Source organism: Mustela lutreola, chromosome 2, assembly GCF_030435805.1.
Source record: "Mustela lutreola isolate mMusLut2 chromosome 2, mMusLut2.pri, whole genome shotgun sequence".
Classification (NCBI taxonomy): Eukaryota; Metazoa; Chordata; class Mammalia; order Carnivora; family Mustelidae; genus Mustela; species Mustela lutreola.
The window spans coordinates 142,178,503-142,197,158 of record NC_081291.1 but is presented as its reverse complement, the minus strand read 5'-3'; the positions used below and the strand labels follow the sequence as shown (position 1 = coordinate 142,197,158).

Below are 18,656 nucleotides of genomic sequence, written 5' to 3'. Positions count from 1 at the left end.
GTTCACCAAATGAACCCATTAAGAGCTGCTTAGACTACTACACGTGTTCTTGGGACATCCAAACTTTATCATTCTTTAAAGTCAAAAGAAAGAGTTTCTAATGGTGATATTTTAGGGGTTAGAAACAAATAAAAAGAGCATTATTTCTCAGTAAAGAAGCCATACTGACATTTATAGGTGATTTGGTCAGGCAGACCTTAAATGAAATACAGTAATGAAATGAAGACTCTCGGAGCAGAAGGGAGGTAAACCTGTGTAAGGATGTTATTTTTGAGGAGAGAAAACAAACTCTGACTTGACAAGCTGCAACAGAGGAACTATTTGCCCTCTATCATTATTTCCACCCTTCTCTCTTGATATGTAACCACCTGAATTCAGACTACATGTTCCAGCCTCCCTTGCAGCTGGGTGTGGTCACATGTAACTTTGTTCTATGTAGCCAGTGGAATATGAATAGTAGGTTGTATTTGACTATCTGGAAGATAGTCTTCTTTCTTTCCTTTCACCTCCTTGATGGCTGAAATACTGACCTGATGGGTAAGGATAAATAACCACCTTGGACTGTGACACAGAAGTTAAGTGTTCTCTGGTATACTCAAGGGTCGGTCTCTGAAACATGAATTTCTAGACAGACTGCTTCCAAGACTTCTTTAAGTGTGAGTGAAATAAATGACTGTCTTTGTTTAAGCCACTATTGTGTTGAGTTTTTGTGCTACTCTCAACCATACCTAATCTAAACTGCTTATATCAGTAGTCTGGAAAAGTTTTAATTGATTGACAAAGCTTGATGGAGGAAAGAGAAAGAGTGATGGAGAAGACCTGATTCTAAACTAAGATGGAATATGCATTAAATATTTTATATCAGGGGATCTCAAATACTGATCCTGACAGCTGCATCAGAGTTACTCCTACAAATCCAGATTCCTGGGTCCCCTTCCTGGAGATTCTGATTTAGTAGATTTTCTATGAGTCTCATGAACTTATATCATTTAAAAACTCCTGGGTGGCTCCTGGGTGGCTCAGTGGGTTAAGCCGCTGCCTTCGGCTCAGGTCATGATCCCAGGGTCCTGGGATCGAGTCCCGCATCCGGCTCTCTGCTCGGCAGGGAGCCTGCTTCCCTCTCTCTCTCTCTCTCTGCCTGCCTCTCCATCTACTTGTGAGTTCTCTCTGTCAAATAAATAAATAAAATCTTTAAAAAATAAAAAATAAAAAAATAAAAAATAAAAACTCCCCATGCAATCCTGATATCTAGGTATATTTGGAAGGTATTTGATCTGGAATTGTTCTTTGCTGGGAAGGTGAGTCAGAGCCACCAGAAAAAATTTTTTTCCCTCAAACACAGATGCCTTCATGAACATATGATAATGCGAGATCGAGAAGAGTGGGAGGGACAAATATTTTGATACTCTGAATTCTGAAATAAGTGATTCTTCAGGCTCTTTGGATCTCCTCACCTTTTCTCTGCACCCACCCAGAGTCACACAAATGTCACCATAACAGGCAACTCTCTGTCAGGTTAGCCTTAGTTCAGGTAAACCTACAGTGACATAACTGTATGTGGCTAGTTGTTTTTTTTTTTTTTTAAACCAGATTACATTTTCTATGGGAAGTTCAATCACTTCCAGTGTGCATTATAACACATTAATGAATCATTAGTATTTGTGATGAAAACAACTACCATTAGAGTGCAGGACGAGTTTTAAAGATTCCAGGGCCTCACACATCAGAGGTTGAATTTTTTGGTACCTACAAAAATCTGCAAGGTCAGCAGATTCAGTTGAACAGCTGTCAGCTGAAGCTGTTCTAAAAGCACTTGGGCACACCAGTGGGTTCCTCTGGCAGCAAAGGTGACAGGCATGGCAAAGTGTTACCAGAAAGTAGATTATGGCAGGTGTGAGACATTCCCAACAGCAGTGAATAGGACAGGATTATATTAAGCACATGTCCACACCAAAGTAATCCTTTTACAAGATCCCCTCCTCATGTTGACAGTTACAAGCTGCTTGACTGCTCTTCTCTCCCACCTTTTTCTGGGAAGCTAGAGAAAGTCCCTCCACCAGAAAGAAGCCTCTCATTCACTAGGCCATCTGCAAATCTCAGCAGAAATAAAATAAAACAGAACCAAAGGTCCATTCTAAGACAAACTTTGAAACGAGTGCCAAGGATAACAAAGATCTAACTCCAGCTGGGTCACCAACTGACCCAGTCTCAGTTTGGGTAAGTTTATCTAGTTTTTAGAATTAAGGGACTGAACTTGATGAACCGTGAATTCCCTTTTAAGAGTTGTACAATTTTATATCTATCTTATAGGAAACTGTATTATATGTAAGTGGGTGAAAGTAAAAGCTTCCTTCTATCAGTTATATATTTATTTTAATTTTAAAAAGATAAAAATCCTAAATCCCAATGTAAAATCATCAGACAGACTTGCATGTATGCATACCCTTCAGAACCTGAATTTCTGGAAATGGTTTCTTGGTCGCCTAATCCCCACAAGCTGATGGCATCCTGCTGTTCCTGCCAAAGAATTCTATTATGCAAATATTTAGGCCTTTTAAACATGTACAAACGTTTATTTCACTCTTCCAAGTAACATCATCCAGAGGGCTCAAAAGATACTGAATTCACGTATTTATTGACAGTATAGCTATGGGATCTTATTAATAGGTATGTCTGAGACCTAACCTTATGCTTCCTGATGGTTTTCTCATTGAGCAAAACTGCAACCAGAAATAAGACACAACCCTTTTATTGGTTATTGTTATTACAAAGTGGTCTTGAGTCTGTCGTAGTGCTTTCTCCATTTTAATCCTTCCCCTTCTCTATGACACTCCAGCAATGAGATCCTTACTTACCGAACCTTCCGCCTAGCCCTGCTATAATGCGCCCTTGTTCCAAAGACCACTGTCCATGCAAAAGGTTTTAAAAGAGAAATGGGAACTCTGAGAAGTTCCAGGACAAATTTGGAGGTCCAACAGCCCCAATGGATGAAGCGGCAATGGAATTTTGGGAAACAGAGAGAAAAAAGCCAAACTTACTTCATCCACATGCCCCACAGCTCCGTAGAGTCTTGCCATTTGTCCGATGAGGTAGGGGAATCTCTCACCAATCTCTTTCAGCATTGGAAGAAAACCATTCAAAGCCACAGGTTCATAGCCTGCTATCTCTATGAGGATGTTTAGGATGACATCATTATGGGTCGAATCTTTCAAATGCCCAATTAGGAAAGGAATACATTTCTGAGCCACCTACAAAAAGGAAAGAGAGGAGAAGAAAGAGAAACAAGGAAGAAAATTAATTAAATCAGAATCAATCTAGTATTTTTTGCATGAAATCTAAAGTCAGCACATTCTGGGATTATTGCCCTCATTGCAACTCAAACATATCCCCCACATCCGGAATTTAAAATTTATGATAAAGTTTCAGAGGTTTCGGTTTCTTTTCATCTGTGCTGTGCTATTGGAGAGTAAAGTTTACAAAAATGTTTAGATACTGCTATTCATAAATCAAGTTTTGATGTGTTATGTCCTCACCAGGAATATTACATTTCCTCCAACCCACCATGAGAGCCATGATTTAAAGGACAATATGGTATAAGTATGTCAAAGATCCTTGATAACTTTAATGAACATCTTCAAGTTGGAGAAGCATGCCTTAGAAATATTTAATAATAAAAATAAGGAAACAGGAAAGAGCTTTAACATTTTCTTAATTTTCCATTTTGATCACAAAAATGTACTAAGATAAAAAAGATTACCAAAGTAAAATAATTTCTACTCTATTCCTGATACCCTAATGTTGCTTTCTTGACTTGGAATGCTTTTGTGAATATAAAAATGCAATAATTCATATTAAAGAAAATGTGACTTTTTGTGGAATAAAGTCACTATGTTAATACACATACAGGTTACATGCTAACAATTTGATGAATTGTTTTGTCTGTTAAAATAAAATAATTAGAAAGGATAATCTGTGGAAAACTGAACAATAAAGTAAAAACAATTTGCTCATCCCTATTTCTACTACGTTGACTTTGATGTTGGTTTGCTCTTTTGGCTTGTCACTTTTTTTAATTTTTTTGCAAGGTCAACTTGAAATGTAGCTTCCAGTATTAAAACAGAATCTGATACTCAGGTTGGTCTGCTAAATTTATAATTCACCTTCTGCCAAAAACCTACTTCCCCCACGTCCCTCTCTAGCTAGCTCTAAGTATCTCTTTTCTCCATAAATGGAACCATTATCTGCCTGGCTACTCAAGTCAGAAATCTGGGAGTCACTTTTGACATCTGTTTCTCCCTTATCAGAGCCTCATCCAAGCAACCACCAAGTGGTTCATTCCACCTCCCAGGTATCTCACAGATCTCTCCACTTCCCTTCATTTTCATTCATCTCTCCACTCACTCATTCACAAATATTTATTGAATCCTCCCTATTTGCAAGGTAGTGTTCTAGGTGCCAGTGTTATGGCTGCTAATAAGTCTGACTTTGTGGAATACTTCAGTATGTAGTAAAGAAGACATTCCATAAAACAAATAATTACAAAGGAAATGCTTAATCATAAATTCTAATTAAGTGCCGTACAGGGAAAATCCAAGGTGCTGTGAGACCTGTGAGACATGTCCTGGGGACCTCATTCAGTCTGGGGTCAGGAAAGTACTGTCAGCAGGTACCTCTAAGCTGAAACCACTGATCCCCTCATCCTGAACCTATCCAGCAGCTTTCTAACTATTCTCTCTGTCTTTAGTCTCATCCACTCAATTCCTTTTCTGCTTTGTGGCCACAATGGTAACCCTTCCCCCGCTTAGCATAGTTCACTAATTTGACATTGTTCTCCAGACAGAGATTTAACATACCTTTTCTGAACTGATGACAATCTTTCTAGACTTATCTTACCTATTCTACCGTCTCCCATCTAGATCCTATCACGTATCATACTTCAACCATGTTGATTTTTTAAAAAATTTTTTCTTGACCTGCTAAGTTTTCTCTTGCATCTAGTATTTAACTCATGTGATCAACTCTGCCTATAATTTTTATTATTCTATTTTGCTTGACACTCCTCACTCCTGAGGCCACAGATTAGCTGCTGTTTCCTTTAAAAGCCTTCCTCCACTCCCTTCTCTCCCCATTCAGTCCAGTGTCTAGGCTGAGGCCCCATCATACCCTAAATGGCTCCCAACAAACCCTTCTCATGCTTTCTTCATATTGCTGCTCTAGATGTCTGCTTTGCAGGCTGGAATAAAAACTCTACAAGGTCAAGACTCAATTCTAATTTGTATTCCATTGCACACCCAAAGCCTAGCACAAAGCCTGGCCAAAAAAATGAGTCGATAAATATTTGAGGCACAAATCAAAGGAAGACATGTCTAAATGACTTTTTAGGTAGCATTTGAATAACCTCCACACTCTACCCCATAGTGTTGAACAGTTGCACATAATGTTTAACATACATATTGTCACATGTCATATACAACATAACTAATAGGGACATAAAAAAGACATTTTGAGATTATTAAAATTATCCTACGTACAAATTTAAACTTGATACTCATAGCTAGTACTTGCTAAGTAAGGGCCAGGGCTTGTTTCTGGTATATGGCACATAGGAATGCACAGTTCCGTAAATGCTGCCTGTGCATTTGGAAGCCGTTGTATGTCCTTCAGGAGAAACCACGAGAGATCCCTGGCACATGAGGCAGAAGTGTCAGCCAGCTGCTCTGGGTCAGGGCACCATACTTAACCTGAGTCTTTTAGGAATGGAAAATGCTTACACACTTCCTGCCCCATTCTATAAAATTCCATTTCCTAGTCCTTACACTTCATGTCCTATTCCTGGAACATGAAGGTCTCTGTGACACGTGCTTCTAGTCATGCCAATTTTATTTAAACTCTAGCCATACATCCCAAGCCATGCAAGAAAAATACTGTATTCATTGTCCCATAAAGAAAAAAAAAAAAAAAAAAAAGAAAAGAAAAAACAAGTGAGCAAGCTAGCTAGTGAACTGGCTCATGGCAGATACATGTATGTTTAGGCAGAGTTGAACCCATAGAAGCAAAGAGAAGAGAAGCCTTGAATAGCATAAACAAAGTCATTTTACCAGTTAAACAAAAGTTGATTATTTTGCCATTTCCTGATAGCCCAAAGCTTATTATGATGGTGATAGAAAGGATAGATATTTCTTGAAGTTTATCATACATATGAAAAGCAAGTGGTACTTTGGGCTTTAGATAGATTATTCTTGAATAAGAAGGAATTTTATTTTCTAAACACAGGGCATTTCCTTAGGCTGCTTTCTTTCATGCTGCTTCACTTGGGGCTGCTTCACATCTCAGAGAAAGCTTTGTCATCACTGAGAGCAGAGTAGCCACTAAGACAGCATTAATGCCTGGAGGAGAGCAAGCCGACATGGCCTTTGTTCAGGCCATAAACCTCATGGCACAGACTTCTGAAAGAGCTTCCCAACTGACCCCTGGCCTCAAATCTCTCTTCCTTCTATTCTTCTGTCATTGTCCCAAAACCCCATTAGAATCATGTCAAGACTTCAATCTCCAAAGATTTCTCATGGCTTACAGCTGGAATCCCAATGCCATGGCATTCACTGATAGGCATATCTACTGTCTCTTCCACCATGAACTCTGACCCAGAGACATGCCACTGATCACCCACAGCTGGCCCCAACACAGAGAGAACACTTATGCTTTCAAAGCCCATCTCAAATGGTTGTACTCATGGGAACCATTCCCCACAGCCTACTTGAACACATGCAGGACCAGGGGTTAGAGGACAAATAAAGGTCGTCACACCACACACTCAAATACTCAGCAGCTACTCCTCCACCTGACACATATACCTTTATAACAGTCTAGGAGGCTTTATTTAAATTTGGAAGTTTTGGCCTGGGTATAGGGACCAGAGGGAAATGACCCTTAGACCCCATTTCTTGTCCCTCTTTTCTCTTCTCCCTCAGCTTTGCCCTGAAAGGGGTCTTGTATGCATGTATGTGAATACCCCAGCCCACATATACAAGCTCATCTGGGACACGCCTCAGGCCTGTGGGGTCACACCGTCAGCATGGCCTGTCCTTGGGAGAACAGATCCAGGGACCAGGCCTGCTGAAGCCCTGGAAGCAGGAAGGAGATGATACATAGGAAAAGATTTCCAAGGTCCCAGTTACCTGGACTACATTTAATAGGCAACGGAATGCATGGAAATTGGGAGAACATGCAGGTGAGGCTCAGATCAGGACCTTCCTTACTTTAGAAGACAGTCACTTTTTAAAAACAGTCCTTTTTAAAGACAGTCACCTATCTCCGACTTGTCCACTCCTTCCAGGGCAGACTTAATCACTGTCTTTTTTGTGCTCCCAGAGCAGTCTGCTGACGGATTTAGCATCTTGTCATTGACCTCAAGTTTTGTCATTGCATCTCATCACCCCAGGCCATGGGGACCTTGAGGGTAGGGCCATCTGAACACATAGCACCATAACTTAATTGGCAACAAATGACTCTTCAACTCTTATGCATAGAATAGAAGGTAGAGCTATTGTGTGTGTGTGTACATGTGTGTACATGTGTGATTATGTACTCCCTCTTAAATTGATCCTCAGGCTCAACTGTATCTTCTAATTAATTTGGCCAGCATTAACAATCTATTAATCTCCAAAACTATGTAATAACTGTCATTCATCCTTTGCTAATCACTCTTACTATACTGACAAAATATATATTCTTAAAACGATGGTTCTGCTCCAAAGACTGTTTAGAACAGACTATATATTCCATCACTCCATCTTCTTAATGTTCTGCAAATAGCTTCTTATTTTAAATAAGTACCAAAAGTGACCTCTGAGTATTGTCAGCCAGATGATGCTGGGGTAGGTGCTGCACGATTAGGTACGTGAATAGGAATGCTCAAAGCTGTTGAGGGAAAGTCCAAGAAAATGACTCTCTCCTCTAGGAGCCAGACCACAAAAGCAGTTTCTCTGGGTTTGGACATTAATCAACAGAGGGCTGACATTGCTATTTTCTGCCACTCATCTCTGTATGGTTGGGGCTAGAGGCCCAAATCCTGGGGATAATAACAGATGGGCCCTTATGTGTTACTAAATTCTCTTTCTTTTGTTGGCTAGATTACAGCATGGCTTATGGCAGCCAAGAATACAGACTTAGCCCCAAAAGGCCACTTGGAAAACTGACCACCCAGCCTTTTCCTATAAATGGACCCTGAGGATTCTCTGGAGGTTCCAGCCTGAATCACCAGCCAGGAACTCCCTCCCTCCAGCTAGAAAGGATAGTTTCCTGAAAGAGAGATACCCAGAGGGCAGCGATGAAGGAAGGGAACCCACCTGCCTGGCTGGCCACAACACCCATCCCCAACCCTGTCCTGCTTCTTTTTTGCCCACTGTCTAATTAAGGAATGTAAGAGAGAGAAGGTGACTCTGGCACTTCTCTGGCTCACTGCCTACACACCTCAGTAATCAAGTGTGAGCTCCCAAAGAGCTGTGTGATAAGCCATAGGAGGCTGGTGGGGGATGCTTTAACATGAAGGAGAGTGCTGATGAGAAACAAAGGTTTGGATCTTTCTCCTGTTCTAACTTCTTCCCCCATTAGGGCCCTGGCACAGGTAGGGTCCATTCACATCACTGTGGATTTCCTAAACTTGTGGATTTCCTTGCTTCTTCATTCTAGGATACACACCCAGCACTCAACAATGCCTACGGGACTCTGCTTTCACTCTCTCCTCCTCCTCATTCAGTCTTATTTATTCCTTCTTCTCCTCTCTAGCTCACCTTTCTGACTGCTATCGTCCACTGGGCCCTCTGGAATTTCCATCTGCTTCATAAGCCACAGCCTGACAGCCTTTTTCCAGGATGTTGAGGCCAAAAGATCTCAACAGCTAGAATTAGACTAGGTTCACAATGTAGCCCAGCCTTAAATCTATGGCTTTAGGAAAGTTACCTAACCAGTGATAGCCACAGATCTTCTGTAAGTGGCAGTCTCAGGGAGGGCAGTATGACTGTAATGAACAATAGGAGAAACAGACACTGCCCATATGAAAATTGGAGGGGCTGGTAAAGAAGAAGAGACTGTGAAAAGCCACTTTGCTATCACTCCTTTGTACCACCACAGTTGTCAACCTCTCCAAACGTTGACTTTTCTGTTGACCAAAGGAAAAGTTATTATGGTGAATAAGTGAGATAATGTTATAAAACACCTACACAGTGTCCAGAACTTGACATTAGTTCAACAACTATTACTGCCCCTTGTTTACCCTCCTCTGCTTCCTGTAACCAGCTGGGAACCCTACAGGAACACCTTGGAGAGGTTCCAGACCACCACAATAGAGTAAACAGCCCAATAAAGAGATTCAAATGAATTTTTTTGCTTTCCCAGCACATATAAAATTTATGTTTATACTCTACTATAGTCTATTAAGTGTGCAATAGCATTATGTCTAAAAAATGTATTTATCTTAGCTAAAATACATTGTTTAAAAATGCTAACCATCATCTGAGCTTTCGGCGAATTGTAATCTTTTTGCTGGCAGAGGTTCTTGTCTTTATGTTGATGGCTGCTGATTGATCAGGGCAATGGCTGCTGAAGGCTGGGGTCCTGTGGCAATTTCTTAAAATAAGACAGCAATGAAATTCACCACATCAACTGACTCTTCCTTTCACAGATTTCTCTACAGCATGAAATATTATTTGATAGCATTTTACCACAGTAGAACTGCTTTCAAAACTGGAGTCAGTACTCTCAAATCATGCTGCTGCTTTATCAACCAAGTGTATGTAAGATTCTAAATCCTTTGTTGTCATTTCAACAGTCTCTACAGCTTCTGCACTGGGAGTGGATTCCAGCTCAAGAAACCACTTCCTTTACTCCTCCAAAAGAAGCATGTCTTCATATCTTTAAAAGTTTTATCACGAAATTGTAGCAATTCAGTCTCATCTTCAGGTTCCTGTTTAATTCTAGTTCTCATGCTATTTTTGCCACATCTGCAGTTACTTCCTCTAGGGAAGTCATGAATCCCTCAAAGTCATCCATGAAGGTTGGAATCAACTTCTTCCAAACTTCTGTTCACGTTAATATTTTGACCTCCTCTCATGAACCATGAATGTTCTTACTGATGTCTACAATGGTAACGCCTTTCCAGAAGGTTTTTGGTTTACTTTGCCCAGATCCATCAGAGCAATCACTATGTATGGCAGCTACAGTCTTATGAAGTGTATTTCTTAAGTAGTAGTACTTCAAAGTTCAAATCCACTCACTGATCCACTCATGTTAGCAGGTATGAAAACATTGCTTTCATAGTACACATCCATCAGAGCTCTTGGGTGACCACGTGAATGGTCAATGAGCCATCATATTTTGAAAGGAATCTCTCTCTTCCTCTTCCTTTTTCTGAGCTATAAGTCTCAACAGTGGGCTTAAAATATTTAGTAAACCACGTTGTAAACAGATGTGCTGTCAACCAGGCTTTGTTGCTCCATTTCTAGAGCACAGGCAGAGTGGAGTTAGCATCATTCTTAAGGGCTCTAGAATTTTCAAACTGGTCAGTGAGCATTGGCTTTAACTTGAAGTCACCAACTGCAGCAACCCCTAGCAAAAGAGAAGCCTGTCCTTTGAAGTCTTAAAGCCAAGCATTGATTTCTCCTCTCTAGCAATGAAATTCCTAGACAGCATCTTCTTCTAAGAGAAGGCTGTTTTATTGGCACGGAAAAATCTGTGGTTTAGTGCAGTCACCTTCATGAAGTTTCTTAGCTCGATCATCTGCATAGCTTGTTACAGCTTCAGCATCAAACTTCACTTCCACAGGTTCCTCACCTCTCTCCACTTTCGCAGAACTGATCTGCATTAGGCTTTGGCTTAAGAAAACATCATGGCTAGTTTCATCTTTTATCCAGACCACTCACACTTTCTCCACAGCAAAAATAAGGCCGTTTTGTTTTCTTATCACTCATACATTCAAAGGAGTAGCACTTCCAATTTTCTTCAAGAACTTTTCCTTTACATTTACAACTTAGCTAAGAGATCGATATTTGGCACAAGAGGGCCAGCTTTTGACCTATGTCAGCTTTTGGCATGCCTTCTTCATTAAACTAATTCATGCCTAGTTTTTTATTTAAAGTGAGAGAGCTGCTACTCTTCCTTTCTCCTGAACACTTAGAGGCTTTTCTAGGGTTCTTAGGTGGCCTAATTTCAATTGTGTTGTGTCTCAGGGAATGGGGGAGCCCTGGGATAGGGAGGGAGATGGGGAATGGAGGGTTAATGGGCAGTCAAAACACACACATTTATCTATGAAGTTTGCATCCCTATGGGTACAGTTTGGGGTACCCCCAAATAATTACAATAGTATCATTAAAGATCACTGATCACAGATCACCATAACAAATATAATAATAATAAAGATGTTTGAATCATTGCAAGAATTATGAAAGTGTGACACAGAGACTCAAAGTAAACAAGTGCTATTGGAAAAATTGTAACCACAGCCTTGCTTGATGCAGGGTGGCCACAAAACTTTAATTTGTAAAAAATACAACAGCTGCAAAGTGCAGTGAATTGAACTTGGTTATTTCCCCACACAAGAAGAGAGAAGGAGATTGGGGATCAGAGTCCTAGATCTGTCACTTACTTCTTACTACCTGTGTGATGGGGTCAAGTTAACCTCCCAGAACATCCATTTTGACTGGTATAGAATAGAGAAAAAAATAACACATCATAGAGTTATTGGTAGGAGTAAATTAAATTGGGAGGATTAGGGGTATCTGGGTGGCTCAGTTGTGAAGTGTCTGCCTTTGGCTCAGGTCATGATCCCAGCGTCCTGGGATCGAGCTCTGTATTGGGCTCCCTGCTTAGAGAGAAGCCTGCTTCTCCCTCTCCCACTTTCCCACATTTGTATTCCCTCTCTTGCTATCTCTCTCTGTCACAAATAAATTATAATATCTTAAAATTAAAATAAATAAATAAATTGGTAGGATTAGATGATTGGTAGGATTAGATGCTTAAAAAAAGAAGTCCTTTATGAATGATAAGTTCCTCTGCAAATTTAGGCACTAATACTAACTCATCTGTGTTAAGAAATATTCATGGAGTGACTTCTGTGTGCCAAGTACTATGCAAAGCCTCAGGCACATAGTGGTGAACAAAGTGGTCTTCATGTCTCCAGCCAAGGTGCATCACAGCCAAGGTGGCCCAGAGAGAGTCCAGTAGAGACAGATTCATTACAGTGTGAAATTTGGTATGGCAGAGATGTGGGGAAGGAAGGAATCAGAAGATTCCTGGCAAGAACTGAAAATTGTCAAAGTGACTTATATCTGGGTAAGTGCTGCAGAGGTAAAGATAATCATTGAGGGCGCCTGGGTGGCTCAGTGGGTTAAGCCGCAGCCTTTGGCTCAGGTCATGATCTCAGGTTCCTGGGATCGAGTCCTACATCGGGCTCTCTGCTCAGCAGGGAGCCTGCTTCCCTCTCTCTCTCTGCCTGCCTCTCTGTCTACTTGTGATCTCTCTCTGTCGAATAAATAAATAAAATCTTTAAGAAAAAAAAAGTACTTGTCTAAGGACCAGGAATAGTCAGTCCAGAAAGAGTGGTAGTGCTGATGAGGGAAGAACATTCCAGAAGAACACAGCATGTATATAAAAACTCAGTGCACTGAGAGGAGAGTGTCCAACCATGGGTGTTTAGGACCTCATAATTGTTCAAGGTGCTGGGAGTTAAAGAGGCCCTGTCATCTTTTTCTGTGTCTCAGCCACAGAGGAGCTATTACCAGGTGTCTGATGAGACCTCTTTGAATGTCACCCATGGTACCACCATTACTCTTGGATCCCATCATTTTAGGTTGGAAGACCCCAAGTCTTTTTCCTTCCCCTTCCTATAAGTGAGCCTCCTGCTGGTTTCATCTACATTTATGTCCAGCCTTTAGCCCATGGGAAATAAATTGAATTAAGTGACTCTCCCTAGATCCCCTTTGAATTTTTATTTCCCCTGACTTTCCAAAAACTATGTTTTGCTCTTTCTTGCAGGCTGCAAATAAAATGGCATGCCAGCTGGCTCCTTTATGAAATCAAGTTTGGTGTTTTGGTCACCCCTCCCCATTCCCCCATATCATCTGGTCCCCAGATTCTATCTGTGGTAGGCAGAATAATGACTCCCCAAAGATGTATATACACCCAGAACCTGTAATGATGATGTAATGATGTTGCCTTGTACGGCAAAAGGGACTTTGCAGGTATAATTAAGTTCAAGGTCTTGAGATGGAGAGATAATCATGAATCATCTGGGTGGCACCAACAAGGGCCCTTAGGAGAGGGAGGAAAGAGGCTCAGAGTCAGAGAAGGAGATGTGATGAGAAAAGCAGAGGTGAGAGGGAGGCAAGACAGGAGCTGAGAAGTGCAGACAGCCTCCAGAAGCTGGAAAAAGGCAAAGAAACAGATTTCTCCCCTAGTGCCTCCAGAAGGGGTGCAACCCTGCTGACCCATTTGTGACTTCTGATCTCAAGAACTGGAGGATAATAAATTTGTGCTGTCTTAAATCAAGTTTGTGGTCATTTGTTTCAGCAGGGCTGGGAAACATACCCTACCCATTCTGCTCCCTTCACTCCAAGCCTCCACTTAGGTGATCCAGTGATCCCTCAACTCTATTCCTTGCCCAAACTCTACTACAGTTTTGCTCCAACTTTCTGTCCTTAATTCTTTCCCAAACTGATTCCTCCACTAACACTCTGGTATTCATTCTCCAACTGCCTCTAGTCCCTGATTCTAGCTAGTACTTTGTTCCACATCTGCAATCTCTTCACTGTGACTGGTTTTTATTTTAGCTCTCCTTATTTCTTTAAACTTCTGCACTCGTGCAGTCAATTCCTAACCTTCCTCCACACACAGTCCATAATAGAGGACCACCACTCCTCACCCCACCCACATAGGCAGTGCCCTGCAGAGTCCCTGGTTGTCAAAGCTAAGTTCAGTTCCTGTCTCCGAGGTCCTTTACTTCTCCAGATCTTGATCCTGTTGAGTCACTTTTCATCCTTTGGAACCTCAACATCTTTCCCTGGTTCTCCAAGGTCTCCAGGCTCTTTGGTCTCTTCTGGTCATTTATTCCTCCCTGAATTCATCAACTTTTTATTGAAATCCTACTGTGTGTGCAGCGCTATGTTAGGGAATGCATGTGAATATGCAGACACAGGTCCTATGTTCCTCAAAGAGTTTAGAGCGCACTAGGAAAGACAGTCATGCAAAAATAATGACAATATATTGTTCTAAGGGCAAAAGCAAAAACATACACCAGGTAACATATATGACCCAGTCCTCTGCCCAACCTCCCACCTAGCTCCTCAAAGTGTGGTCTGAAGCATCGGGAAAAGCATCACCTGAGAATCTGGAAAAAGGCAGAAAACTAACCCTGTCTCCACCTCCTCAAGGCCTTTTGCCCCTCTGCTCCACCTGGATCAAAACCTCCCATTCTTCAAGGTCTAGCCCTGAGGCCCTTCCCACTGTAAATCTTCATGTTACCTATTTCTCCCTAAGGCAGAATTTATTGCCCTTCTTTCTGTTTGTACCATCTGTAGAACATTTATCACCACGTTTTATTCTGTTTCATTTCATGAATGTTTACTGAGTGCTTTTGGGTACTATGCCAAGGTCTGGGATATAGAAGAAAAGAAGAAATGATTCCTTACCACCAGGTATTGGCAGCCTATTGTGGTTAATTACTCATATGACCATTTTTGCCTGCTTTTCTTTGAACAGTTTGAATGTTGACTTCAAATGTTCCAGTATTCGCCTTAATGTTCACTCAGGAAATGAAACAGAGTTGCAACCATGATTGATAAAACCTTGGGCTGACCTTTAATCTTCACTTGAGCACATGTTTGGGTACCTTCTGTAATCCGTTTCTACTTTCCCCTTCCTAGCAGTCTTTAGTCTCTATCTGAGTATCACTGGGGGTCAGCAGAAGCACCAGGGGTACAGTGTGTGTCCTAAACAGAGAATACCAGGACTCTTGTTTGGATGTTGGTGGTGGTGGGGGGGGAGGTAGAAGAAGCATGGTGCCTCGAGAGCCCTTGGACCTATATGGAGCCCACAAGGGGAAAGCCTGCTGAAAATGGAACCCAAAATCAGAAATCAAATCTGAGAAATAGAGAATAGTAAAACTGTTCTCTTTGTATTATTTGAGCTCCTGGATCAACCACCTCATCAGAAGGCATTTTACCCCATCTAATTAGCTAATAAATTCCTTTTATTATTTAAATCAACATGGGTTGGGTGTTCTGTGACTGCTTATCACAATCATCCTAATTATTTCAATCTTTTATTTGATTATAAAAAATCAGCAACTAACTTGCTACCTAGAAAACAAGGCTCTGCTGTCACTCCAGGTTGACTTCTCCATGCATAGGTCATTTCCTTGGCCTTTTCTGAGAAACCAGATTCCTGGACTGCACGGCCACATTCAATTTCAATTCAAGCTTTTCTGCCATAGTGACAGGTTTTGCCTTTGTTCTGTTTTTAGTACTGTGCCTGTTATGGTTAATTTGATGTGTCCACTTGACTGGGTCATGGAGTGCCCACATGCCTGCTTGAACATTATTCTGCGTGTGTTTGTTGAGGGTGTTTCCAGATGAGACTGGCATTTAAACTGGTAGACTGAGTAAAGCAGATTGCCCTTCCCAACATGGGTGGGCCTCCTCCAAACTGCTGAGGGCCTGAGTATGAGTGGTTGAGCTGGGACATTGGTCTACTCCTGCCTTAGACCGTGACTTATACCACCAGCCATCCAGTTCTGAAGCTTTCAGACTCTGACCAAGGCTCACAACTTTGATTCTTCTGCTCCTCAGGCCTTTGGATTCAGACCGGAACTACACCACTCGTTCTCTTGGGCCCTCAGCGTACAAAGGTTGTACTGCAGGACTCCTCAGTCTCATAGTCATGTAAACCAATCTCAGTTGCTCACGATATATGTATCCTGGTTCTGTTTCTCTGGGGAACCATAACACAGCACCCAACCTCTGCCGTCACCTCCTCACTTACATGGTTCTAGAAAAAGCGAATGAGTGCTTTCATTTAAAGATGGGTGTGTTTGGGCACACGGGAGCGGAAACCTGAAGCACATATCCTGTTCTCACACCCAGAAACATGCTTGGTTGTGTGGACCATCAAATAACGTGATGTGCTTTTGCTTTTTTTACCTCTGGTTGCTTTCTCTTCACAGCTACATGCAAAAGCCGGAGAAGATGGTACTGTTCTGGTTGTTCCAGCTGAGACATCAAGGCCAGGAGTTCTGTCAGGTGTCTGTTGATTGGCTGAGGCTGCTTTTCATACACTGCGGGCAACACCCTCAACAGCATGGCATTGCCTGTTGAGGGAACAATACCAAGAATGGTGAGTTATTAGTTCACAGGCAGTGGAAACACATTTATTGTCAATGCAATAACCTTTGCACTTATTCATTAAATAGTGAGGAGTGAGGGCCAACTCTTCTGCTAAAAATAACACCATATCTTATTCTGAAAAATCACTAAAGCATGATTTAAATGGATTCCATACAAGGGGATATTTTATTTATTTATTATCTAATGAAAACTTTTCCTGAGTAAGGCACCACGGGGAAAGAGGAAAATTTGACAGTAACCAGACCACACCCTTTAGAAGGAAACTGTTCTGACAAAGAATTCCTGACGAGAAATAACATTTGGATGCTGTTTAAATGAAAACTAAGCAATGCCATAAGCATGAAACTGAACCAAAAAAAGTGCAGAGGAATGTATCCACGTTCCTGAGAGATATGGGGGCATGATTAAGACAACTGACATATGGCAAAGCTGCCTTATTTTTATGAATAGTCAGAAAAATAGCAATGCAAATTTAAATCCCCAATTTCTGTACCATTTCAAGGGAAGTTTAGACTCAGCTTGTTTGTCACACATGATTTGCCTCAATGACATGTATGGACAACTGGATTTAAAATGGCAAAATCTCCAGAAAAGATATTGCATAAGCTACAGGGACTTATCTGCAAACGACATATGGGAAACATCTGCTTATCACTTTATGGTATGGATTTTTTCTCAAAAGTCTCTCAAGTACTTAAATGTCTCAGGAGAATTGGTTTCTAGGGATTTCTTGAAGAAAAATTTTTTTGTGTCTATTTACTTTAAATTTGGCTTTGTATATAGAAGAAGGACACAGAAGGAATCAAATAAGCACCAGTGATTACACACATGTAGACCTTTCTCACACAGAAGGAATGTGTCCACATATAAAGGACATTTAGATATGAGAATTGGACAAAGGCTATCATTTTCAGAATACCAGAATACCAGACTAAAAATAGTAGAAGGGTGATTCTGGATCAACTTAAATGTATATGGGTGATGATTAATAATGAGAATTGCTTTTCCCACATGTAGTTCATATAATTAATCTCCAGCAGGTTTCGGTCATATGCCCAAGGACTGCAAAGTACTAGAAATATTCAGGGTTTTCTTTTTTAAAACAAGTTGTGTCCATACACAACACATTGATTTATCTGTTTTCCTTCTCTTTTAACCAAGAGCTTTTCCTTAAACAATCAGGAATTTTAAATGTAATGCCCACTCTGTACAGGGTACAATAGATCTTAGAGCTTAATTATATAAACACACAGACCAATCCCTAAAAAATTTCATGATAAGTAGCACTCTTTTTGGAATCAAAGACAGGAAACTGGTATAAGGCTTTTGGTGTGATACTCATTAGACACCCTGAGAGTCTTGAAGGGAAAATCTCCAGATTAGTCATTTTCAGCTGACTTGAATTTTGATCAAATGATGCAAAAGGAAATGCATAAATTTTTTTTCTAAGTTAGAAACTGATGAAGACACTTCGATGTAGAAATTCTATAAATTCAGAGGCAAAAAGAGAAATCCTGTAAACTCCATTTATAAACTAACATTTTTTAAAAATTATGAAATATTTCAAGACATTAGGCAAATGAGGTAATAATATAAAGAATGGGGTTGTGTCCACCGGCTAGTTTTGTCAAAAAATCTCGTGCCAAAATGGCTTCCTATCCCACTCATTTCCTTTTCTCCCCAAGGGCAACCACCATCCTAAAGATGGTATTTATCATCTTCATGGATGTTTTTACTTCTTAGTAGTATGGGTCTATACCAACAAACATTTTATGGTGTTGTTTTGCATGCTTTAAAATTTTACAGCAATAGTATTCATACTATACAAATCTCTTTGGAACATTTAAATTTTTTTTTTTTTTTTTTTACATTCAACACTGTGTTGAAGTATTAGCTCCAAAAAGCTCTCCTTCACCTATTCTCACAGCTGTATGGTATTCTACTGTATAAACAGGCAATAATTTATTCATATACTCTATGGTTGAAAGACACTGCTATGATGATGATGATGCTTTTTACCAATAGCACTGCAATTTTTATGCCTATTTCTTTGTTCATAAATGGAATATCTTCCCTAGGGTATGGCCTCCGAGCTTAATCACATAGAAATCGCCTGGGTATCTTGATAGATGCCCATAGATATTGATTCAGCTGGTTCAGAGTTTGGGCTTGAGAATCTGAATTTCTAACAAGCTCTCAGGTGATGCTGATGGTCCCTGGGTCACATAATTAAGCAGAAAGCAGTGACTATGTCCCTAGGAGTTA

General features: G+C 40.7%; 1 protein-coding gene across 1 annotated transcript in view; it reads right to left on the bottom strand.

The window, feature by feature from the left end:
- Positions 1-18,656, bottom strand: part of VEPH1 (ventricular zone expressed PH domain containing 1) — a 247,870-nt gene that overhangs the window by 165,508 nt on the left and 63,706 nt on the right. Inside the window, 2 exon segments of the mRNA XM_059163672.1 lie at positions 3,039-3,248; positions 16,188-16,354. Coding sequence (XP_059019655.1) covers positions 3,039-3,248; positions 16,188-16,354 — 377 coding nt within the window.